Raw genomic sequence first — 25286 nt, forward strand, 5'->3', positions numbered from 1 at the left:
TGATGAACCATAGCTCAATGGTTGTTGATTGATACATCTACCATTCTCATGCATATTTATTTATTAATTTATTTTAATTATTTATCAATACAGTCTTTGTTGGCTCTGTTTTAAATTAATTTTTTTGGATAATATAAAATTGAGGATGATTGATAAATTCTTTGTATTGATCTGGGTTCTTCAATTTTTGTTGATTGTTTCTTTGTTGAATCAGTTCCATCAATCCAAGATTTTTTTATAAAGGTAAATGTATATTTCCTTTAGCTTTTAAAAAAAAGAATTAAATAAATATATTTGTATCATAGAGATGATTCAGATTTATTCATCTGGTGTTGATTCCATCTTTACATTTTCAATCATTAAATTGCTCGACTTTTTTCGTAATAAAATAGTTGAATAGAATCTATTGTCACAATATTATATAATCCAACTCTTTTATTTATTTTAATATAATAGAGAATTATTAATCTATAGACCATCACAATGTAGGTGCATTCAAGAATGGGTTGATCAAATCACTTTGAACAAAATTGGCAAACCAAATATGATGATCTGCTTGATATATCAAATTTATATTTGCTATTTGCTCTGCTGAGGCACCAGCCATGTGTCCAACGGTAATCAATACTGCCTCTGAGAACTCTCCCCATGTTATAGGTTGAGTCTCGTACCACCTGGCCAATTTTAAAATTAAATCTCGAGTAACTTGAACTTCTCTGAATTGTTCGAATGTGGCACCATTGGCAAGGACATCATGTGCATGTCGCATTGATTCGTGACCCATTTTGTATTCGTAAAGATTGAAATCGGTTGGGAGTGTTGGTGTACCACGAGAGGGAGGGGTCAAGAATCGGACAAAGTAGCGGTCTGCAAATGGGTGGTCCAATAATCTAGATGCCGACCTGTCAACAAACCTTTTGAGGTTACCTAGTTTTGTAGAGAACTCCCAATATTCTTCTTGATCTATACGATCTTTGAATGGGAGGCGAAGAACAGAGTAGTTTTTCATATCTTGTCGACCCAAGCAAACATAATATTCTTCAACCCTCATTTCATGCCAAGTATCATCGTCGTCGGTAAAGATGACCCACGAATCTTTAGTGACAGTTGAACAAGTCTTAAGTCTTTGGACAAGATTTTGATAGTGTTTGAATTGGGACATTTTCGGGTTTAAGTATACAGTAAGTGTAGGATAGGCTGACTTCCAAGTTACTAATCTCTTTTCGGCCTCACTCACTAGCTCTGTCGATGTACTCATAGACAAGTAGAGAGGAATCTTGAATGTTTGGTTTCCCCATGACTTTAACATCTTTTCCATCATACTAAACCTTTCACTACTGGAAATATGAGAAGCACACAAGGCTATCACTATGTATTATCAAAAAAAATAAATAAATAAGGGTTTGTTACATAATCAAGTAAGATATGTATAGATAAATATATATATATATATAAATATGTTTGGTATATTACATGATTCGAAAGAAGACATAATTTAATTTGTTTGAATAGTCTATTACTTATGAAAATAAAAAATGAAGCAAGATATCAATAGTGAAAAGGGCCAAGGTTTTTTAATTTAAATTTAATTCAATCCATTAACGACAAAGGAAGTTAATTCAAGAATTATTCGAACATTTAAATCCGAAGAGCGGATCGTAGGAGTTGTATTCCCGCCCTACCCTCCCTTTTTCTTTTCCTACTCAGTATATTGACTTTTTTGGTGGTTTCACACTCCCTCATATATTGCTTGATTTCAGATAATGTCTTATTAAAATAAAAATTAAAAAGGTTACACCCCCCCCCCCCCACGATCTACAGATACAACTCTGGAGAGTAGCGATGAGGATTTATAGTAGCGAAGAATAATTAGAATTTAATTTAGTTTGACTGCTGCGCAAGTTGCTCTTCGTACAAAAAAAATAAAACAACCCCTTTGAAGATCCTTTCAAATAGGGTATACGACAATCTTGGAAAGGCTTCTACTGTATAGACCTCCATACTATTTTCTAGAGTCTACATCCACATTGGAAGCCTTTCCAAAAATAACTCTATTACATTAATTCTATTTGAATTTACCAAATTGAACATGACCCCATGGCTCCCAATCTACTCTGGACTTGACCATTTTCACCTTTCCAAAAGATTGAATAGGGTGGATGATCGAGTATCCCTTTGATATCTTCAGAATTGAAACGAACCAGTTGGGGTGTTTGTTTGTTGAGAAGGACTCTAAATGCATGATTAGTCCAATTGGATTTAGTTGGTCTTTGGTTTCACCCGTTATGTCCAAAACCAAAGCTTAGTGCAACAATGTATGACCAGAGAATGATGGAAAAGAGTATTCTAATAGATATACAACATTTGAAATACAACTATTTACAATTGATTGTGGAACCTTTAAAGGTTTAAAAAAATAATTACCCATTATTATCGATTACAGTCAACTATTTAATATAAATTAGAAAATAGAATTGAATCTATTTAGCTTTTTAAAAAAAAAAAGAATAAATAATATTATATTTGTGTCATCATAGAGACAGATCAGATTTATTCATCTTGCTCTATATATTAATATATTAATTATTTTGTTGTTGTGGTTGTTGGGGAGGATCACTTTGGTCAATAACAGTTCTATTTAATTTCTTTGCCATGCGTAATTGAATTCTTTTCTTTAAAACAACTCCACCAACAAAAATAATAGAGAATGATACAATCGATACACATACTACAATGATAATAATCTTCCATTGTTTGGATGTCGATTCACAATCGTTGTTGAGACATTCTTCTTTTGGAAGAACCATTACTTTTGATACAACCACTTTTGATGCAACCATTTCAGCAACTCTAATTGTTACATTATACTCTTCTGTATCATTACTTGATCCAGGAGTTGATTCAACACCACCATACAATAAACAAGTAAATTGTTTATAACCATCTCCAATAAACTGAGGTGATTTACATTGTTTACCTTGAATCGATACCAAAACATATGATTGATCTTTTCCAAAATGATTACCATTGATTGTAACAAGTGATTGAGTTGTATTTTGAATATTGGTAATATTATCAATGATTGGTGCATCACTTGTATAAAATGTAATCAATGGTGTGTGATATGTTTTTGGGGTGTTTATAGGACATGATGTCTCTACCATTCTAGAGAAAAAATCATAAACAATATTATTATTTCCTCCCGAGTTTACAGTTTGATTAATAATAGAATAATACAATTTAGATAGAGTTCCTTTGAATGGACCATTATTTCTTGTAAAACTATTATCACTACTGTTGTATGATACACCTTGCCAAAATCTAAATGCTTCATATCCAATTAAATTTAATGATTGACTAAAACATTGATGCATTTCAGTTGATTCAATTGCACCAATATATGGAGCATTTGGAGTTGATTCCATCTTTACATTGTCAATCATTAATTGCTCAACTTTTTCGTATTCTCCTCCAAATAGAATGGTTGAATAGAATCTATTGTCACAAACTAAAGAGTTGGATTAGAATTGAATACATATTATAATATTATTATTAAAATATTTATACATACAAATATGAGGTTTATAGGTTTGAGTATAAATATTATCAACTGAAATTGAAATGGGAAGGAGTTTGACGAAAGATGGACGGGGCTTACAAATAATCTGAGTTGATGATGCAAATGTAATATTACAAGGGGTATGACTCGAAACATTAACAAATACTAAACTGTTGTTGTTGATCCCATTACCAAAGTTATCACCAATCAGTGTAATCGATCCATTAGCAGTGAATGATGGATAGACAGCTTTAATAAATGGTGGATATGGTTGCCATGCATAGTGTGTTGACTTGACTCCACTAGCATCTTGTACAATTACATTATGAAATCCAGATAGAGGTGGAACTATACAAGTGACTGATGTTCCTTGTTTTGATGTTATTTGACATGATTTTTCAAGTTGTTTGGTTGGATTGAAAAATGTAATGTTGATTGTTTGTGTGTTGAATTGTGATAGATTGTTGATTGTTATTGATCCTCCATTTGTACCAATTGATGGAACATATACCTCTGAAATAGGTTGTAATTCACAAATAGAGAATGTGACCTGATAATCAAAAGCATTGGTATTTGTATAATCCCAAGTCGGTCCTCTAATATAAATAAATCGTTTTCCAGCAGGAGTTAAAGATGGTTCACCTGCTTCGAATGGACAATATCCTTTAATAAAACAAAAATTATTAATACAATTAATTTTATAAAGAGTTGATACTATTAAATATACATACCCCAACATTGACCAGTATACATATTAAATAATGTTTGATTTGTTTGTGGTCCACTTGAATAAGAATAGGTACCATTCCCTCCAATGTCTCTACCAGATACCCATATGTTGGGTTGATAAATATTAATCTTTGAATTAAATGGTTTTAGAATAAAATCCCATTCTTGTTTTGAATCTAGTGTAACAAGGTATGATTTAAATTTTCCTTTCACACCCAAACCTTCACATTGATTCGTTGCATTGGTGATTAGAAGAATCGGGTTTGATATTAATTTGTATTCGTGACCATTCCCTCCAATTTCAGTTGGCCAAATAACATTTGGGAGGGGATGACAGTGAACGAGACTAGTGTTTAACAATAAAACAGTAGCTACTACTATTATTATTATTACTATAGTTGAATGTTTAAAATACATTATTATTATTATTATTATTACTATTATTATTATTTAATATCTTGCTTGTTTGTTGGACAAATATAGTTGTTGAATAGACTGATCAGTTGTTGTTGATTGAACTAAAAATCTTATTTTGAAGAAATTTAATATTCATTTCATTGATGTAATAAATATATTTATATACATATATACAGTAATCTTTAGCCAAGATACCCCATTAAGGGTGTCATCCGCGATAGATGGGTACCCAAGCAATTAACATTATAATAATAGTATTAATCATTCCTTGCCGCGCCGAAAAGATGGTGGCCAGTCTTCCCTGGAGCAAAAGAAATGATATAAACCAACCAACCATAGATATTTTTCGTGTGGTTCTTGATGGTTCGTGTCGGTGATCACCAACCCATCATCACCTTTCTTTCATTGTTTGTTGATTGGTTTACATGTCGTAGTAGTAGTAGTTGTTGTTCGTTGATAACAATTGATCAACCAGAGCAATGTAAGAATGTTATGTTGTATGATCATCCACTTTCAAAAATCTAGACTAATATCAACAATGTTAATGTTTACAAGGAGCATAGTGAGAGCTACAATCAATATATACTACATACAAAGATAGAAGTATACATAAATACATATATATCTTAACCTTGATTCCTTCAATTATGCATACTATTAAAACAATAACAAAGAAGAGACCTAACAAACTACCGCCAAATTTGTTTTTTTTTTTTTTGTAAACTTCATAAGCAGTAACAACTGTTGAACTTCATTCATTCATCATCACTCAAACAACCAACAATAATGAATAGTAACTTTAATGATCAATAGATAGATCATGCATATTTATCAACAAGGTCTAGAAACAGTGATACATAGTTGTTTGTTGGGTTTGGCAATAATCATAATCATCAATGTCTTCAAACAACAAACTAAACTCATCTAATAGGTTACACCATACAATAACCTACACAATGAAGAGAACTACTTGATCAATTCTGATTTATAAAACAACACTACACCTATCCTCATTCCGCCGTCTCCTTCGTCAATATTGAGACATCAAACATTCACTTCGGTGATGTATTCATGACCATTGAATCAAAAAGACAACAAGGCAGAATAAATAATATTAATAATTAAAATGGTCTATCACCTTCCTTCAATTGCAACCACAGCTACCTATATATCTCCAAAACAAGTAATAATATAAAGATAGCAACAAAAGAGAGAGGATAGGATGTATGCGAGATAATGAGCTCAACAAACAAGAAGAAGAGTCATGAGCAACAATAATCACCTTGCAGAATTGGTAGTAGTAGTGGTTTGACGTCAAAGCCAACCAAAAATCACTATACTTTCTCGGATCGTTTATTGGGATGGCAATCACACAAATATTTACTCAACCAACACATGCCAAAGTGATGTCACAAGATCAAAAGGATTTAAAGGTGTAAAGTTTGACAGCTAGTGATAGGAATATTTTGCAGAAATATTATTTATTATTACTACAATGTCATTTAATAGTAAGAATTGTATCTGTTTTATTGTTTTATATTCATTCCATCCAATGTCAATATCCCAACCCACTTGTTTGGTCAACCTCGGTCGGAGGAAATGGTCACACATACAAAATATTACGGACAAACACAAAGGCAAAGGATCAATGTTGGGTCTATGGAGACAGTAATTTTACATCATATCTTGTCACCCTTGACTCAAAACAAGAATCGGATATTATTAAACCCTATTTGTATGAATACTCAAAGACGATATCTGAAGTATTGGTATCTGGTAGAGACATTGGGAATGGGAATTATTCCTATTCCAGTGGACCACAAACAAATAAAACATTATTTAATATGTTTACTGGTCAATGTTGGGGTATGTAAAATAATTAACAACATAAAAAATTATAATAATAATATTTAATAATAAATAATAATAAAGTACTTATATTAATTTGTTTTTTGTTTTGTTGTAGGATATTGCCCATTCAAAAACAACAACAAAAACCAATTGTAAATAATTTATCAATGGTTTCTTTAAACATCATGGTCCACATTAGAAATCATTTACCCAGACCCTTTTCCTACCAAGGTTTCAACACGTTCCATAGTCTCATTCGCGTCATTATAACTGACCCCACCACTAGTAGTGTTTTCCCTTACAATACATGGGGAGACATCAGCATGTACTATATGTCTCCTGCTGATAGAAATTTATTGCCACCACTGGGACAACTCGAAAAACAACCTCGATGCTCTCACCCAAATGCAAGACCCCGACAAGGAACAAATTTATGATCTCCAAGAGTCAATTCAAAACGAACAACCGATCAATCCTATTAATGTTAGAATTTTTTTCCAAGGAAAGGAACATCTGTATAATTCCGGAGTAACTATCTATTCAATAGAGAATCATTTGGGACTTTCTAAAGCCCGTGGTGACCCCATCGTATTGTTATCACATCGCCATTCCAATCGATGCTGGTGATTATGAATTGAATGTTTTTAAAATACTCAGTATCAGAATACTGTAGAGGAGGAACCCAAGAAACAAAATGTTAGACTTTGTAACTTTCTTTAATTAAATCATTTTATTCAAACTTTGTCATTTGCTTCTCAGAATGTAACATTCTTTAAGAATAAACCGCTATGCATAGTTTATAACATTTTCTTTTTATTTTTATTGTTTCAATTATTATTATTCATATTCAAAACCGCGTAGGTGACCTGAATAAGCCTTATTAATTCTTTTAAGTACGGCACTGTGAAGAGAATCGAGTGTCTCCAAGAGGCTGTGTGGATTGACTTCTACACTTTGGAATGGTGGTACACCTTGACATAGATATTCTTGGATGGTTTGGAGATTCTTGACGATTCCACGACACTGTTGAGCGGGGTCATCGCCAAATGCCTCTCTTGCGTATCGCAACGCAATCGGATTGCAAGACAACCAATTCTCTACCAAAAACATGTGGTCTCTTTCATTGACCGAAAGTACAAATGGGATAATGATACCCTTGATCTTTGGTTTCTTGAGTTTCTCCAATGCACTCTGAGTCGATGGTGATGATGGTACTGCTCCCTCTTTGAATGATGATGGTGATGATGGAATAGTAGTAGTAGCAGTAGCAGTAGCAGTAATAGAAGAGGGTGGTGTGGAACTTTGTACAGATGGTGATTGTTGAGATGATTGAGTTGGTGATGATTTTGATGCTATATCAATTGATTGTGATTTTTGATGTGTATTATTATTATTATTATTATTATGGTTTCATTATTATTATTATTATTATCTACAATATTATTATTATTATTAGTTTGATGATTATTATTATTAATTGATTTATCTTTATCTTGTAATAGAGAATCATCTAAATTGAATTGAGTTGGAGCAAACATGTTTCTTTCGGCAATGAGCTCGGTAAAGAGTGATGGGTCAATATGTGGCCCTTCAATGATGATTGCTTTACCCTCTTCGAAACACTTTTCAATGTCAGTGTCTACACCATGTCGGATCATGACACACTCCTTTTTAAACTCTGATAATAGTTCCTCCTTGCTAGCATACTTTTTGAATATGTAGGGTGGGTCGGACGGCATACCAAACATCGTCGGTCCCTTTGACGATGTATTATTATCTTTGTTACCACTATTGCTTGTACTAGTGATACCTCCAGCAGTGTTGGTACTTGCCAACTCGGTGATGATGGCGTGCATTAGGTCTTGTACGAGTGTGGTTTGGAGGACGGTCGAGAGGTTCAATCTCTCGGCCAGCTGAGTTGCCAAATAACTCTTTCCAATGCACTTGGGACCGCTGATGAGAATGATTAGGGGTACACGCTGGTGATGGAACTGCGTAGTCATGCGGTACCGTTCAATGTACTCGTTTCCATATCCATACGCCTGCAGCAGCGTAAACAGCTCGCTCTCGAGGTCGGCCTGGCTGATCTGCAGACGTCCCTGGTCAACCAATCGCTTCTTGAGCTCGAGTGAGATCTTTACAGAATCGGCTGCATCCACCTTGGTGACATTGAGTACACGCGAGATGAGGAATCGCGACAACACATAGTAATGGTCTTCTAGACGTACTTTGACCTTGACGAAATCATACTTTGAACTGGGTGCTGGATGGTCGGCAATCTCTCCAAACTTGATCAGATCCATCTTGTCGAGTAGATTAGCATTGTTACTTGCCACTGCGTTGACTGGTAGTGCACCCGTATTAATACCAATGCTATTACTAGCTATCCCATTGGTCTCTCTTGATGAAGGCAAGTTCTGCAATGAACTAGCTCTTACTAGTTTTGGCTTTAAATGATTCTGTTGTGAAAGTAAATGTTGGTGTCCTCCTCCTCCATCTTGTAAATATTGTGTTATTCTTTCTAATTGTGTACCATTAATATTATTATTATTACTATTTTGTTGTTGTTGTTGCTCATCAACATTTGTAGTAGAGGTTGGTGGTTGGTTACTCATATCTCTCCTTTCTCCTTTCTCTCTCTATCTTCCTCTTCTTATCAATCAGACTTGCTACTACACTCACTACTTTGAGATACTATACTATACTATATACTATATCTAAAATGATAAGATTGTGAAGAGGTATGTAAAGATGATGATGTGTATAGATACTTTCAAAAAAAGTTAATTAATTTGAGCTGACCAAAAACTTTTAATCTAAAAAAAAAACAAAAGAATAAAGTTTTGGTGCAAGGAATACACAAATTCTATTAATGCGACAATTAGGCCAAAGACGGAATTATAATTCAAAAGAAAAGCGATCACCATTCGAATGATGATCCATATGTTTGTCATTTTCTTATTCAATCAATCAACGAACGAACGAATTTAATGTCTATACATATCGTATTCATGAATGTGTTTGTTTGTTTTTGCGCTTGATAAATATTAACAAATGTTTAAAAATTCTATTTTATATAAATAAATTGATTGCTGTTGTGTTTGTTGTTGTAATAGAAAGAAAGAAAGAAAGAAAGAGAGATGAGAATCTCCATTCATTCATTCATTCATTCATTTCATTTCATTTCCTATCGTGAGTTTGTTGATTTAAACTGAAAATCCTGGACCTTCAGCTTGAGAGGAGAGTGAACTCTTTTTGGCACCCTTGACCTCTGTTGTTTGTTGTTTGTTTAATGGCATCTCTGCCTTTTCACCCTTCAAATATCCAAGTGCACAATAACATCCTCCTGTAAATATACATCCCAAAGCAGGGGCAATTGTGAAAATAGTAAAGAACATTGGAACACAAAATCTACAATATTTATAAATGAATATTAATATTAGGATTTCCTATTACGTAGTCATCCATCCATCCGTCCTCTATTTATCTATCTACTTACACAATATATATGGGACCTCTAATTTTATAATCGAAAACCATAGCAATAAACTCTACATTTAATACAAATGGCAATGAAAACTCTAATAATAACATAAATCCTCCAAATGCACTATAATGATTTATAAACAAGTTGTTAATGATATGCCATATCTATCTATCACCTATTCTTCATCAACAACAACAACAACATACATTGAAATAGGACCAATAATCCAATGTGAGAAGAAAATAATCATAATACCTAAACCAACAGCCACTTGTTATTGAAAGAAAGAGAGTTTGAGTTAGGTATAACTATTCAGCAGTCAATTACAAATTGAGTAAATGTACTCATCTATCTATACATACAACCACCAGTTATCATTCCTCCAAATCTAGCAGCTGTCTTTATTTTAGATGACTCTGGTAAGAATCCTCCAGCTACCTTTGTACCTGCGCCACTACCTGCTACTTTTGATGCTACTGACCACATTCTATATTCTATATTCTATATTCTATATTCTATATTCTATATTCTATATTCTATATTCTATATTCTATATGTTCTATTCTATATTACTATTACTATTACTATTTAATATCTATCTATCTCTATTAATCTATGATGGTGAGTGATAAAGATAAGACTTTGAATTACTTTTGTTTGTTTGTTATATCTTTTAAACAAGTCTGTGTGTTTGTTATTGTTATTACTGCGTTATACGTATTTGTTTAATTAAAATTGTATTACAAAAAAAAAAATTAAATGTGCTGAAGGTGGGGTGGGTGGTAGGTGTGAAAAAGGGGTGTCTTTCGATTAATTAAAATTGAATTATTTCCCTCCTGAAAGGTTGAGAAGTGGACGTCTTCTAACAATGATGTAACTACTCAGTGAGACAACGACCGAAAGAATAAAATATTTTATTTTATTTAATTTATGGTTCAAAACAAAATGGATAGAGTATAAGGATAATTTAGAGTGATATTAATATTTAATTAATATTTCTATTATTATTATTATTATTATTACTATTATTGATGTTAATAATATTATTATTATTCATTGTAACATCCCAAATGGTTTGGTACAAGGTTCTAATTTCATTCTTGAATAATTGAATTTTTTGTCTTTGAAGGTTGTTTTCTTGCATCTTTTCTCTAATTCTGTCAGTACCATTCTTCATACTTGATATTGCCTTTTGATAATCATCATCAAGATGTGACAATGTTTCACCAACTAAACTATCAATAGCTATTTTAAATTCTTAAAGAAAGTAAATTTAAATATTCCAATCTCTATTAATTTACTATCTATTTGGTGGTATTTACGTTTTAAAAAATGTTCATAAGCATTTGAATAGTTGGTAATATTCAATTCCAAATATTCTAAATATTCCATTTCTTCTTTTGATAATTGTACTTGTTCTTCTTCATGAGATTGTGAAAGTGGATTTTGATGGTCACCATCATTGTTGTTTGGTAATGAAAAGATTTGAGATGGCGAAAGTTGATTTTCAAAAAATGTATCAAATGTTTGTTGTTGTTGTTGTGGTTGAGAAATAATTTGTGATTGTTGAGAAATAAGTTGTGATTGTTGTTGTTGTTGTGGTTGTTGAGTTGGATCTAAAAATGATTGTTGTGTAATAAATTCAAAAGAATCTTCAAAATGTGAAGTATTCATTTTTTAAATAAATAAATAAATAAATAATTAATACAGATAAATAAAACAAAAAATAATAAATCTAAGATTTTAAATCATTCCAACCCAAGAAACCCCTATTCTATTCTTTTTTAAATTTCATTTCTTTTTTTACCAAGAACCAATACATTTTAAAGATAAAATGATAAATTTAAATTTAACACTAATAGTTTTTTAGTTTTAATTTTAGTTTTAGTTTTTAGTTAATTATAATTTAAATTATTTATTTTAATGGAATACAAAAGGGAGGAGGTGAGGGGAGGGGTTTGTTTGGGTGTTTGTTTGTTTGAAATCATTTTGATTGTTATGTTGAATTTGTTTGTTATTTGTTATTGTTATTATTTGTATGATATGTTGTTATTTCTTTTTTGAAATATTTTCAGCAACCCAATTTGGCCATTGATCTTGATCGAGTACATGTTCAGATTGAGCTTGTTCATACATTTCATAAGCATCTACGTTACAGATATCACCCATCATAGAGTGTTGGAGTTTGGCAGCGACCACCAAACTGACAAAATACTTCTTTTTGAGGTTTTCAAAGGTGGCTGTGACTTCTTGCAACTTGAGGACGACTTCATCGCCAGCTTGTTGTTTCATAAAGGCAATGTTTTGTTGGTTACGTTGTTGGAGGTCTCTCTTGATACGTTGGATCGTTTCAGAGTACACCTTTTCTTGTTGTCTCATTTCGTTTTCAAGACGTTGGAGTTGTAAGTTGAGGAAGGCATTGTGGGTTTGATGAGCAATCGAACTCTCACGCATGTTTTCAAACTGTTCTTCGGCCGACAAGGCTTTGGATTTACGGTTAAGTTTCTTGTTGCTAGCAGCGTTGGTTGGGTTGGTAAGCTCACGAGAAAAGGCCATTCCATTTTCATACTCTGCTCTAACCTCTTTGACATTGGTCTCGAGTAGTCCAAGCTTGGCATCCTTGATCTTGATCTCCTCTTCCCACATTTTGAGTTTGTCTTGAAGTAGTGTATTTTCGCATTCACGATCAATCAATTGATTCTCACTATTGATCAATCTATCCTTCATCATTGATATTTGTTGATTCAATTGTGATTGTTCTTCCTTGTATTTTTTACTTTCTTCCAACTCTTTTCTTAATGTATTATTTTGATTTGATTGTTCCTAAAATAGAAAATAAAAAAAGAATAAGTATTATTATTTTCTTCTAATCTTTTCCTTATTTTTCTATTTCTTACTGTAATAGTTTGAGAAGCTTTGTTTAGACCATTTTCCAAATCTTGAAGTAATAATAATAATTTCTTTTGTTCAGTACTACTTAGATCCTTTTGAAGATTTTGACTTGTTTCAAATGCCTTCATTTGTGAACGAAGAAGTGAAGATAATGAATTTAATTGTACAGTTTGATCCTTTAATTTTGCAGATTCACCTTGGTATGCACTATTGACTTGTGACAATTCAGCAGTCTTGTTTTGAATCTCTCCTTTTTGTTGTTCTGACAATTGATTTTGTTGTTCCGTAATATTTTGAATTGTTTTTGTTGATTGTTCAATTGTATTTGATAATGCCTAAAAATCAAATAAATAAAAGTAAATTAATAAATATTATTCTTTTTCTTTTTTTTCTTTTTCTTTTCTATTTCTTACATCAATTTGAGATTGTTTTGAATTTTGATCTTGTTTAAGATTTTGAAGATTTTTATGTTGAATTTCAACAACCAAATTATTACTTTCAACCGATTGTTTATAATATTGAATCTTGTCTTCTTTTTCACGATTTGAACTTTGTAGTGCTTGAATGGCAGTTTTACAATCACGAAGTTGGTCACCAGCCTTGCCATGGGTGTCGCGGAGTTCGAGCAACTCTTTTCTGAGTGCATCCATTTCCATCTCGGTGACATCTCTGTAGGTCTTGGATTGTTCAGTGAGCATGTCCATGATACGACCAGTATTCTCGAGTGTGTCTGATAGGTTGACAATTTGAGTCTCCTTGTTCTCGCTTATATACTCTAAATTCTTGACTTGACCTGACAAACCCTCTTGTTGGAGCTTGAGTTTACGGTTCTCTTCTTGCACATTGTTCTTTTCCTTTTCCAACTCGCTACCTCTTTCCTTGGCAGTCTCGAGCTGGGTCTTGAGCGACTCTATTTGCACCGAGCTCTTTTCATACTGTTGCTTGACATTGCGCAATTCGGCGTCTTTGGACTCTGAGATCTTGCGAGTAGGGTCGAGTATTTGCAACCACTTTTCTCTCTGCTCGTTACTCGAAGCCTGTAACAACCACACTCTACGCAATTGGATAATGGCAAATCCAAACTGGATACCTTCTTCATTGGGTACAATGGCGATGGATGCGTTGGTCAAATCAATCTTTTTCTGCTTCAAGTCCTTTTCACCGTGCGAGTAGTAGAGACATGGCTTTTTGAGCACAAAGTAGCGTTCCTTCCACTCGTCCTTGTACGTTGACTTCTTTTTCAAGTAGCCGCGCATCTCATCCTCTTTGACGAGTGCACTCGAGCCAACTTCGTTGACTTTGACCTCTACGACGACCGATGCCGATCGCTTCTTGTTGGTGATGAGTGTCGACTTTTTGCTGTGGCTGATCGAGCTGTTGGCATTGATCTGCGACATCTTTCGGATAATATCTTCGGTGATTTGCTGGTTGTTGGTCGATGTTGGAGCAAATGCGCTGTGGTCGTCGTCTCCACGCAGCTTGGTGAGACGTTCACGAAGGTCGAGTTCCTGTCTCAACTTTTCCATCTTCATGGCGTAGCCAAGCTTGAAAAAGTTCTCTTGGTGTACATCGATCATGTCACCGATACGGTTCTGGTGTTCTAGTTGACGCGACTTTGTCAATTGCACATTAAACACACTACCCGAGTGAAGAATACTAGACTCTGTGATAATACTCTCTCCCTTGAAATGAGTCTTGAAACGATCCAAAAGGTTGCTCATCGACGTGTTGGCACCCTCTGGTGCACCCTGCAAATTGTCAGACAACACCTTGACAGAGATGTCCTTGGTAATAAACGCCTCTTCTGTGAATCCATCAAACAAAATGCCAAAGGTAATCTTGAACAATAGTTTGTTACCCTTGCGTGTCTTTTGTGCCAATATATTGGTTGGATCAGTTGTCCATTCTGCAATAATCGTGTCTTTGGACATTGAAACAACTGGTAATATTGTAGTCGTAGATGTGCCATGTGAAAAATGACTATTGTTATTACTTGTTGCAGTATTACTTGACGATTCTGCACCAGCACCATTTAAAAGTGTTGAAAGACTGTCCTTGCTAGCACTATTACTGATAAAACTGCTGTTTCCACGCTCATTAGAGTTGGGTGTCGACATGGACGTGTTGTTGAGTGCCGAAAAGAGGTTGTTGGAGCTTGCATTGTATGGTGTCTGTGGTGTTTGTGGTTGACCTGGTCCATTCTGACGATTGGCAGGTGTCGATGGTGTCGAGGGGGTGTTGTTGGCCGACAATATGGCACCAGCAACTCCACCAACCATTGGTTTACCAACGACACGTGTGTTTGTAATCTTGACAGACTTGCAGTCCTTGACAGAAACACCTGGCGACATCTTTATAAACTTGAGTACAACCTGTCTTGTAGCAACCTCTTTTCTCAGTCTAAATGTAACTGTCGAGCTTGTTGAGCTATCGGCATCTTCCAAGATATGTACTGGCTTGAATCCAGGTGACAAGTCACCCTCTCCATCAGCCTGTGGTTCAAGAATATTAACCGATGCCAAAAAGTCAAACGACTCTGAAATGGGTTGTTTCAATGCATTCTCAGAGAATGGTGATGTCTCCTTTTTCATCGATATCTTGTTACCCCAAATTTCAAATGCAAGATATTGAGATTCCAAATATTGAATATCATCAATTGTCAATGATTCAATTATAATTGTCTTTTCATCTTTAAATGTTATTAATGAATTTGATTCCTAAATAAAATAAATAATATAAACAAAAGTAAATATTACAACTTATTTTTTCTTTTACTATTTCTTTTACAACTTACATTAGTTTGATAAGAATCATTAATAAATTTATACTTTGAGAAAATATGATCATAATTATAATTTTCATCTTTGAAATCAGAGATACCATTGAATTGGATGGTGATTGAAAGTTGTTTTCCAATGAGACCGTGTAACTTGTGTTGGTGGTGTTCACCAGAAGAAGTTAGTACTTCTTGATCGTCTTCTGAATCCCAAATCGATGATTTCTCCTCCTCGGTGATATTTGATTTGGGTGATACTACGACATTGAGGTAACCCTTGAGTGTACCGTTATTGTCAAGTACTGGAATGGCACGTTTAATATCAATAAGGTATAAAAGATTCTTGAGATAAACATGTGATACACCAATCAAACTGGCTCCATCAAATTGAATCTTGAATGGATCTTCAAAATCATCTTCCAATTTACCATCATTTTGATACAATTCTCTCATTGAATAGAATCTATCCATAAATTCTTCACTTGAAATCATTGTTGTTGCTCCTGTATCTTTTGTAAATACTTTAATTCCAATTTGTGTCTAAAATGAAAAATTAAATATTAATAAATATTGTTTGTTTTTCTTTCTTTTTTGAATGTTTCATACCATTCTCCAATCAATTTCAATTTCATCAGAATCTGAAATTTGATCTGGTTGTGGGAATATTGAATATAAATATAAAGAAAGATCGATATTTTTCGATAATGTATCTGAAATTGCATTTGCTTCATTCAATTGTAAAATGAGATGAGAAATTCTATTCAACAATCTCTTTCTATAAACTTTTGATCTCCATCTTCTAACTGCTATAATTGCAATCTAAAAGAAAATAAAAACATAAATTATTAGTATTAATTAAATGGATGAATGACTTTTGATATATTTACTCTTTCTCTTCTTTCTTTTGTTTCTTGATCAAAATCAAATTCCATCGATTTCATTTGTTCATATAAAACCTTCATTTGTCTTTGGAATTCTTTTTTATCTCCAATATGTTTTGACATTGCCCTAAATTAATAATTAAATTAATAATTAGTTAGATTAAAACTATAGTTCTTTTTCTTTCTCCATCTTTTATCTATTTTCTATTTATATTACATACAAAGTACCTTGAGCAGAAGCCAATTCATTTAAAGCAAAATCATAATCAACGATTTGATCAGATGTATCGGTTGGACTACCGACAACTCCAGCCATACCACTATTACGTTCTCTTGCGATTTTAGCGGCTTCTTCTGGATGATTGAATCTAAAAATATGGTTATTACCAAGAATAACACGATTACCGGTATTTAAAACGGTTGGTGAAGTGATTTCATTTCCATTTACATAGATTGAAGTGTGAGTTCTATTGTCCTTGTCCTCGTCGTATGGGATGATGGTGACGACACCATCCTTGTTTTGAATGACACAGTGTTCCTGTGCGATACTAAGTCCATTAAGAATAATATCTTGTGGCGTGTCTGCATCTGATCGACCAATACGAGTGTATCCCTCCTTGAGATAGTAAATGAGTGACTCTGACATTTGCGGATCTTCATTGAGATTGACTAAATGTGGGATGGATGATACCACCTTGATCGCTACACCCATATCTTTTAATGCTGCCATTCTCTCTTCTCGAATTCTTTCAGATTCTGTCAATTTCTCTTCCCACGATTTATTCAATTCAGCCATCAATTTTTCATAAGATTCAATCTTTTCATTTAATGAAAGTACTAATCCATCATCTAAAAATAAAACAAAAGAAATTAAATTAATATACTTTCTTTTTCTTTTTCTTTTTTCTTTTCTATTTTTTCTTTTCTTTTACCATCACCACCAGTACCAGAAGTACCACCATCCTTTAAAATTTGTTGTTTTAATCTTTCAACTTCAGTTTGAAGTTCTCTGATGACTTTGGATTGAGCGTCTTCATTGACAGTGGCAGTGGTTTTGATCTTTTTGGCGCTGTCGGCATAACGCAGCGTCGAGAGAGTTTCGTCATAGTTGATGTCGGCCGGCGAGATGGCGGCAATCATGATGGTCTTGCTGTTGCCACCCAAACTTTCCTTGAGCAGGTAGGTGAGCACCGAGTCACGGTACGGCACAAACACCTGCTTCTTTTGCGTCGAGTTTTCGGCGAGCGCGCTGATGACCTTGCCGAGTGTCGAGAGCGACTTGTTGATGTTGGCACCCTCCTTGAGACGCATGCCTGTGGCACCGGTACTGTTGGCACGCTCACTGCCGGCAAGATCGACGAGCGACACCTTGGAGACACGGTCGACTGCGACACCACGCTTCTTGTCAATCTTGCTCTGCGTAAAGATGATGGTAAAGACGGCGTGCGAACGCGACGACGTGGCATTCATGTTGGTGCTGGCGACTGTACGCGCTTTGCTGCCTTCGTCCATCAACATTTCAATCTCGGGGAATGACTTGACGGCCAGCTTGGACAAGTCCTCGACGTAGGGGCCTGTGGTCGGGTGATTACGCACTTTGAGACCGCCGGGCTTGTTGTTCTTGGGGTTGAGCAGATCCTTGACACGCTCGTTGTAAATCTCCATAAACGACACTTCCACCTTGAACACAATCTGTTCGTTCTCGTTGGACACTGTATTGTTGATGCGGTTAAACATCTCTTCGCAGACGAGTGGGATGATACCCTTCTCCTCGCCGTACCCAAGCATCGAGTAGGACTTGCCCGAACCCGTCTGACCATAGGCAAAAATCGAGCAGTTGAAGCCCTCCCATGCATTCTGTAGCACCTCTCTTCCGAGGTCGTCAAAGACCGTCGTCTGCGATGCAAAGTTGGAGTCGTCCGAGTCAAACGACCAATAACTGTGATCAAATGTAAACGACTTTTCATCGTCTTGTGATACCGGTGCAAGTGGGTTGGCTCGAAGTGCTGTTGGTCGAACCAAACTCGTACTATTACCCGACATCTTTACTATACATTCTGCATTTCTTTCCTTTTCCCTACACAATCATAAATCAAATTTAAAAGTGTTAGAAAGAAAGGAAAGTTTAAAATTATAAGTTATATATATCTTACCTAGAGTTAAATGGTCTAACTCTGACCGCTACTTTAACTCCTGAAGACATGATGAATCTCTTTTAAAATGTCTTCTGAATATATATGTATGTATGTATGTATGTAAGTTTTATATATATGTGTGTTTTGATAGAATATCTCCACTACTACTAGGTCTACTAATAAATTGATTGACTATCCTATCTATATATATATATATTTTATCTATCTATCTATCTATCTATTTATCTATCTATCTCTAAAAAAAGACTATATTCTATATGTTATGTTATTGTTGTCTTTTTTAAAAGAAGAAGAATTTAAAATAAGGATTGATATTAGTTAGTTGATGATCAGATGAATGATGATAAAGTATACTTTATGCTAATGTGATCTACCTACTCATATATGATGATTATTATTATGATTGGTGAAGAAGAAGAATATTAAGAAGAATAGTAGGTAGGGGTGGTTTGTCTGTCTCTGTTAGTTTGTCTGTCGATTGGTTAATTCAATTGCAGATTAACTTTTTTGATTCTACTTTTCTTTCACCCTCTCACTCTCTTGATTCTAACTTGTCTCCTTGTTGTGTCGTCTTTCTTCTTTAAACAAACAAATAAATAAATAAGAAATAAATAAAAAGATAACAAACACAATAATAAATATTTATATTAATATTAATAAAAAGGCTGTGAAAAAAGAGAAATATCTATTTTTTTTGCAAAGGGGTGTGGTTGGCAAGAAAATTCTTTCTCTACCTTGCGAGATCCGAATGTCGTATTATTATTAATCCCATTATTATTAATTTATTTGAGATAGATAGATACTTTGAAGAAAAAAAAATATATATGGTATAATTCATTTCATTCATCCAATCAAAAATCATTCTTTAAATCATTCATGAGTATTGTACAATATAATATTATCTATCTCTCTATCACTCTTCAAAAATACTCGAAGTTCCCAGGGAACTCCAAAAAAATCTTTTCCATTCGCAGAATGAAACTCTTTCGTTTGCATCGATTCGTTTTATTTCGTTGGCATTGGCAGTGGTCGACAACGATGATGATGGGTGAGTGCAACGTGAGGAAGAGATCCCTAACTTATGAGGAGATGTGTTTGTTGTTAGTTTGTTCTTGTCTTTATCTCATCCCAGTGCTGCAGAAGATCAACCAACAACAACAACAAACATGAACAAGCAAGAATTGAATTAATTGTGTGAGTTTGGAAATGGAGACGATTGGCCAGTAACTTGTCCTTGTCCCTGGGACCAATCAACAAGTATGATGAGGAGATGTGTTACGAATTCGTAAAGCGCAACGACGACGTATCAAAACGGAGACAATACAGTAATGGCAATGGCACGCCCCAATCCCACATTAAACCATTCCACTGAGTTTTCGGTACGCACGGAGCTACCCAAATCTCAGATTCGAAAACCAAAAAAATCAACAACCAAGATTGTTTAAACTCAAACACACAACACGCAATTCTCTCTATTTTAAATCATCTCATCATTCTCTCTATCTATTAGATATATATATATATATATTATACATTCAAGAAGGTTGTGAGAGAGAGTAGAGAGAAGTCACTCAATATTTATTCAAGATAAGCATTGATTTGATTTGATTTGATTGATGGCCGAACAACAAATCCAAGAGGAGACGAGGGGTGGCGGTGGAGATGATTGTGGGGCTGCTACTACAAACACTTGTCATCGTCTCGACAACCCCAATAATAACAATAACAACAACAATAACAATAATGTATTCGACATGTTGAATTCGAGTAAGAGTAGTAGTGATGGAATTGCATCACCATCGTCACCAATCCTATCGTTTTCAACGATAAGTATAGTAGATAATAATAATAATAATAATAATCATTGTAATAATAGTAATAGTAATAGTAATAGTAGTAGTTTTACAAGTCTTATTACAAGTAGCACTGAATCAATGGTACTTGATAGTAATAATATTGCACCAACACCAATGTTACCTGTGAGAGGACATCTCCTTTACAAAGCTAATAGAATCAGACGAATGACTTCAACATTACCATCGGGGCATCGATCGAGTACATGGAATGGATTCAATCATCTAAAGACACAACCAACACCTAAACCCAATCACAAGGAAAAGCGTACCAATATCCTCAAAGAAATATTGTCTACCGAACAAGCCTATGTATCATTTCTCACTGTACTTTTAGATGTAAGTTATTCAATCATCTCGATCAGTCAGTCTTATGTTGATTCTAATCATTCTTTTAAATTCCAGGTTTATCTTGCCAAAATGAGGGAAAAGGAAGTATTGGCACCGGATGACATCACAACCATCTTTTCAAATATCGATGCCATCAAATCTGCAAATGATGAAATACTTGCAAGATTAAAAGAAAGAATTGAAGTATTAAATAATCCATCACTAAATAATAATAATAATAACATTCAGAAAAATCAAGATCTTGAAGAGGTGGAACAACAACAACAAGAAGAAGGGGAAAACAAAAATAATCAAAATAATAATAATAATAATAATGTACAGCAAACAACTACTACAACAACAACAACAACAACAAAAGAAAAAGGGGAAGAAGAAGAGGAATTAGAACAAGTAGTACAAATATCAGATATATTTATAGAATTGGGACCATTTTTAAAGATTTATTCTATATTTGTTCACAATTATTATAAAAATGCAATGAAGATGATTAAAGATGCATCTAAAAGTAAAAAGTTTAAAGCTTATCATAATGTATGTATAAATCAAATTAAAATTAATTGAAATTAGATTGGAATCATTAATTAATTAAGTAATTTAATTATTTTTTGTTTAGGAATGTAAATATACACCTTTTGCAAGAAAATTGGAATTAAATGATTTGATGATTATGCCAATTCAAAGATTACCAAGATATATTTTATTGTTGGAAGAGTTGATTCAATACACACCGATTAAAACGTTGAATAATGAAAAAGAAAAACTTCAAGAGGCAAAGAGTATAATGAAAGAAGTAGTATCCTATGTCAACCAATCTACTCATCAAGACACTCAAGATCCACAACAACTACTGGCTATCATTCAACAACAACTTGGTCCAAAAGCAGGCCACCTCATTCAACCACACAGAAGATTGGTCAAATTTGGTGAATTGGATAGACTTGTGATCAACGCAGATGGTGCTCCTAAAAAGAGAAAGATTGGTGTTTATCTATTCAATGATATTGTCATTTATGCATTAAACAAAAAGTTTTGGAGACAATTATCTTTATCTGAAGTTTGGATTAGATCAAGAAATATTGAAGGTAAAAATAGAATAGATAAGATATATATTATATTTGATTCTATTAAATATTAATATTAATATGTTGTTTTTTGTAGAATGTGAAACATTTGAAATTTATAGTCAAGATTTAAGTTGTATTTTCTTAAATACTGATACCGATTCTTTGGATTGGCCATTATTAATTCAAGATACTATTAATTCATTTTTAGAAAATGATAATGATGCAATGGGTATGTTCATTATCATTTCCAACAACTTCTTTTTTAAGCAACTAACCATTCCATTTACTTTTACTTTTACTTTTAGAAAAAAGAAAAAAGATTTTAGAAGATTTACAAGATAGATCAGATATTACATTTGAAGAGAAACAATTCTTTTTTGAATCAGTTTCAAATATTAATAGTAATGGTAAAGGAGGAGATGATAAAAATTCAAATAGTATCATTGAAAAGGGTATTGTCAGTGATAGAAAGAAGAAATTGGAACATTTGTTATTAGAGAGAAGAAATATATTGTCAGATAATGAAGATATGATGATGATGGAAGATCACTCTTCTCTATCAGATATTGATAATAGACCATCATCACCATTATCATCACCAACTATGGGTGGCAGCCCAATCCCAAAGAAAAGTGGTGAATCTAAAAAATCAAAAAAGAAACGTGAAAAGCAAAGTATTAATAATAATAATAATAATAATAATGGAGACAGTGGTTCATCATCAAGTCCTAAAACATCAAGAAAACATCCATCTACCAGTTATTTAATTCGAACGACATCTACTAAAATGTTGTTTACCGCTCCAAGTAATTCAAAACGTTTGTTACATATTGTATTGATGAAAAATAATATTACAAAAGAAGGTTATCTTACCAAAGTTGGTGGTGTAGTTAAAAATTGGAAACGTAGATGGTTCATTATGGAAAATGGTTATCTATTTTATTTAAAGGATAGAAACGTAAGAAAAAGAAATATTTAAATATTTAAATATTAAATATTATTATTATTTTACTTACTCTTTTTTTTTTTTTTTAGGATTCACAACAACTTGGTACAATTGCATTGATTGGATCAACTATTGAAAGTATTTCGATAGAAGGTAAATCATTTAGTATTGTAACAAAACATAGAACATTTATGTTGATGGGAGATACAGAGGAAGAGATTAGAGAGTGGACAAGTGTTATACAACAATTCTACAGTGAACGACAATCAACTATACTAAGATATGCCAATCAATTGACAACATCGGTAAAGGATATTGTTACTGGTACTAGTCCTGGACAAGACGGATGGCGATCGGCTAGTCCACTTTCAAGATCCACTTCAGCCATCTCGCTGCACAGTTCAATGGATGAACAGGTACAGAGACGGTTGGCTAGTTTCAGATCATCTAAAAATTCAAATAGCGATATCAACCGATCAACAGACAGCTTTGGATCGGAAATGAGTACTTCTCCACCATCACCAAAGTGGAGAATGACAACTGGTCACATTCTATCAAACCGTAAAGAGTTTATTGGTAATCATCATATCGATGAAGAAACTGATGATGATGATGAAGATGACGAAGATGACTCTTATGACGACGAACTTTATCATCAAAATCTTGGAGATGATGATGATGATGAGGATGATGATGAAGATGAAGACGATGAGGAATTTAGTGATTCATCAGATGATTCAGATTTTTAAGAGTAAAAATACATACCAACAAATATATAAATAATAATATAAATAATATAATACAAATAATATATTCCAACAAACCATATATGACATTTTGCGGCTCACTCACTCACTCCACACTCTTTATAATTCTCGAAACTCACCAATGAATTTAAATAAATAAAATCATTTATTAATATCCGATAGTAAGTGTTATGAATCATTTTATATTATTTATATTTATATTTATATTTTAATATTAAAGAAATAAAAAGATTAGAAGTAGAAATAGAAAGAATGAACAAGATTAATATTTTTAAAGAGAAATTAAATAATGAAAACAAAAATACTAATATTAATAATAATAATAATAATCAAGATCCAACCACCTCCTCTAAAAGACCATCACTATTAATATATCCAACAATCAAGAAAATACAACCAAAACAAGCACCTCTATTACCAATACTACAAAACAATGATAATAAAGAAAATAAAAGAAATCAACCTTTATCTCAACCATCCACTACTTCAACATCAACTTTGCCATCATCACAACATCAACTGACATCTTCATCATCATCCCAACAAAATGTTTATGGATTATTTAGTAAAGGTAGAAGATCAAAATCAATAGGTACATTTAAACCAAATTATCAAACTAATAGTAATATTAATAATAATAATAGTGGTATGTATTAAGTACTATTTTAGAATTCTTAAATACTTTTTTTAAAACCTGTCTCACCCCCCCTCTTTCTTTTTTTTTTTTTGGATCTTAATAAAATCATTATACTTTAATATTTTGAAATGAATAATAATGATAAATAATATAGTAAAGTTATTTAATGAAGCTGCTTTCTTTAGTGATGATGATGATATTGATGGTAGTGGAGGTGGAGATTTGGAAATGAATGATGTTGTTGTTCAAAAGCAACAACAACAGCAGCATCATCAGAATAAAACATCCACTTCAAATACAAATGTTGCTTATATTCCACAACAACAACAACAACCAAGCAATACAAAACCAAAGCCTGTATCTCTTCGATTGAATCAAAAGGTGAATACTTCAACCAATATCAATACTTCATCAAACAAACCATCTCAACAATTTCACCAACAACTACAACAACAAATTCAACCACCACCATCATCATTTACATCACCACAAAGAAACAAGAATAATACACCATACCATATACTTCAATTAGAACAATTAAAATTAAAGTCTGCCAATGAACCAAACAACATGAAAAAGGATTTGGAAACATTCTTTACAATGGAAAAGAAACAACCATCAGATACCAAGATTTTAAAGTTTATCGAAACCGAAAAAGATATCATCAAATCATTAGATGATTACCAATCAGTAATGGAAAGTCAATTTGAAATTTTAAAAGAAACTTGTAATTATTCTGATCAACTTGTCAAAGTATGTAAATTATTATTATGTTGATGATACTATCAAAAATACAAATTTTATTTGATAATATATTAATTAATTAATTATTAACCTATATGTATATATATATATATGTATCGATTACTATATAGATTGTTACTGGATGGTTACATGATCAATGTCAATGATAATAATGT

The 25286-nt window shown here is 33.1% G+C and overlaps 11 protein-coding genes across 11 annotated transcripts; 4 read left to right on the top strand and 7 right to left on the bottom strand.

The window, feature by feature from the left end:
* Positions 1-235: 235 nt before the first annotated feature.
* Positions 236-2001, bottom strand: DFA_02910 (uncharacterized protein; the record flags this gene model as incomplete). The annotated part of the gene is made up of 3 exons (XM_004362460.1): positions 236-264; positions 520-1337; positions 1964-2001. The coding sequence occupies 3 exons, from the start codon at positions 1999-2001 to the stop codon at positions 236-238; spliced, it is 885 nt and encodes a 294-aa protein (XP_004362517.1).
* A 578-nt stretch (positions 2002-2579) lies between these two features.
* DFA_02911 (uncharacterized protein) lies at positions 2580-4705 on the bottom strand (the record flags this gene model as incomplete). Its single annotated transcript, XM_004362461.1, has 3 exons — positions 2580-3508; positions 3572-4222; positions 4291-4705. The coding sequence occupies 3 exons, from the start codon at positions 4703-4705 to the stop codon at positions 2580-2582; spliced, it is 1995 nt and encodes a 664-aa protein (XP_004362518.1).
* Positions 4706-5065: 360 nt separating this feature from the next.
* DFA_02912 (uncharacterized protein) lies at positions 5066-5230 on the top strand (the record flags this gene model as incomplete). The annotated part of the gene is made up of 1 exon (XM_004362462.1): positions 5066-5230. The coding sequence occupies one exon, from the start codon at positions 5066-5068 to the stop codon at positions 5228-5230; it is 165 nt and encodes a 54-aa protein (XP_004362519.1).
* A 601-nt stretch (positions 5231-5831) lies between these two features.
* DFA_02913 (uncharacterized protein) lies at positions 5832-7276 on the top strand (the record flags this gene model as incomplete). Its single annotated transcript, XM_004362463.1, has 4 exons — positions 5832-5888; positions 6343-6571; positions 6906-7144; positions 7214-7276. 4 exons carry the CDS (start codon positions 5832-5834, stop codon positions 7274-7276), a joined length of 588 nt encoding a protein of 195 aa, XP_004362520.1.
* Positions 7277-7393: 117 nt separating this feature from the next.
* DFA_02914 (uncharacterized protein) lies at positions 7394-9171 on the bottom strand (the record flags this gene model as incomplete). Its single annotated transcript, XM_004362464.1, has 2 exons — positions 7394-7908; positions 8298-9171. The coding sequence occupies 2 exons, from the start codon at positions 9169-9171 to the stop codon at positions 7394-7396; spliced, it is 1389 nt and encodes a 462-aa protein (XP_004362521.1).
* Positions 9172-9339: 168 nt separating this feature from the next.
* DFA_02915 (uncharacterized protein) lies at positions 9340-10529 on the bottom strand (the record flags this gene model as incomplete). The annotated part of the gene is made up of 5 exons (XM_004362465.1): positions 9340-9372; positions 9769-9967; positions 10056-10166; positions 10250-10313; positions 10406-10529. The coding sequence occupies 5 exons, from the start codon at positions 10527-10529 to the stop codon at positions 9340-9342; spliced, it is 531 nt and encodes a 176-aa protein (XP_004362522.1).
* Positions 10530-11028: 499 nt separating this feature from the next.
* DFA_02916 (uncharacterized protein) lies at positions 11029-11717 on the bottom strand (the record flags this gene model as incomplete). Its single annotated transcript, XM_004362466.1, has 2 exons — positions 11029-11300; positions 11366-11717. 2 exons carry the CDS (start codon positions 11715-11717, stop codon positions 11029-11031), a joined length of 624 nt encoding a protein of 207 aa, XP_004362523.1.
* Positions 11718-12092: 375 nt separating this feature from the next.
* DFA_02917 (uncharacterized protein) lies at positions 12093-13639 on the bottom strand (the record flags this gene model as incomplete). Its single annotated transcript, XM_004362467.1, has 3 exons — positions 12093-12866; positions 12941-13270; positions 13349-13639. 3 exons carry the CDS (start codon positions 13637-13639, stop codon positions 12093-12095), a joined length of 1395 nt encoding a protein of 464 aa, XP_004362524.1.
* A 553-nt stretch (positions 13640-14192) lies between these two features.
* Positions 14193-18795, bottom strand: kif1 (kinesin-3; the record flags this gene model as incomplete). The annotated part of the gene is made up of 8 exons (XM_004362468.1): positions 14193-14332; positions 14611-15652; positions 15730-16251; positions 16318-16530; positions 16599-16719; positions 16814-17441; positions 17477-18669; positions 18746-18795. 8 exons carry the CDS (start codon positions 18793-18795, stop codon positions 14193-14195), a joined length of 3909 nt encoding a protein of 1302 aa, XP_004362525.1.
* A 1569-nt stretch (positions 18796-20364) lies between these two features.
* gxcK (pleckstrin domain-containing protein) lies at positions 20365-23711 on the top strand (the record flags this gene model as incomplete). The annotated part of the gene is made up of 6 exons (XM_004362469.1): positions 20365-20940; positions 21007-21483; positions 21566-22034; positions 22111-22245; positions 22322-22974; positions 23052-23711. The coding sequence occupies 6 exons, from the start codon at positions 20365-20367 to the stop codon at positions 23709-23711; spliced, it is 2970 nt and encodes a 989-aa protein (XP_004362526.1).
* A 270-nt stretch (positions 23712-23981) lies between these two features.
* DFA_02920 (uncharacterized protein) lies at positions 23982-25277 on the top strand (the record flags this gene model as incomplete). The annotated part of the gene is made up of 3 exons (XM_004362470.1): positions 23982-24375; positions 24521-25119; positions 25242-25277. The coding sequence occupies 3 exons, from the start codon at positions 23982-23984 to the stop codon at positions 25275-25277; spliced, it is 1029 nt and encodes a 342-aa protein (XP_004362527.1).
* Positions 25278-25286: the final 9 nt, after the last annotated feature.

Source organism: Cavenderia fasciculata (assembly GCF_000203815.1).
Source record: "Cavenderia fasciculata unplaced genomic scaffold Scf_Dfasci-G-b-205a01.r1-3, whole genome shotgun sequence".
Lineage (NCBI taxonomy): Eukaryota > Evosea > Eumycetozoa > Acytosteliales > Cavenderiaceae > Cavenderia > Cavenderia fasciculata.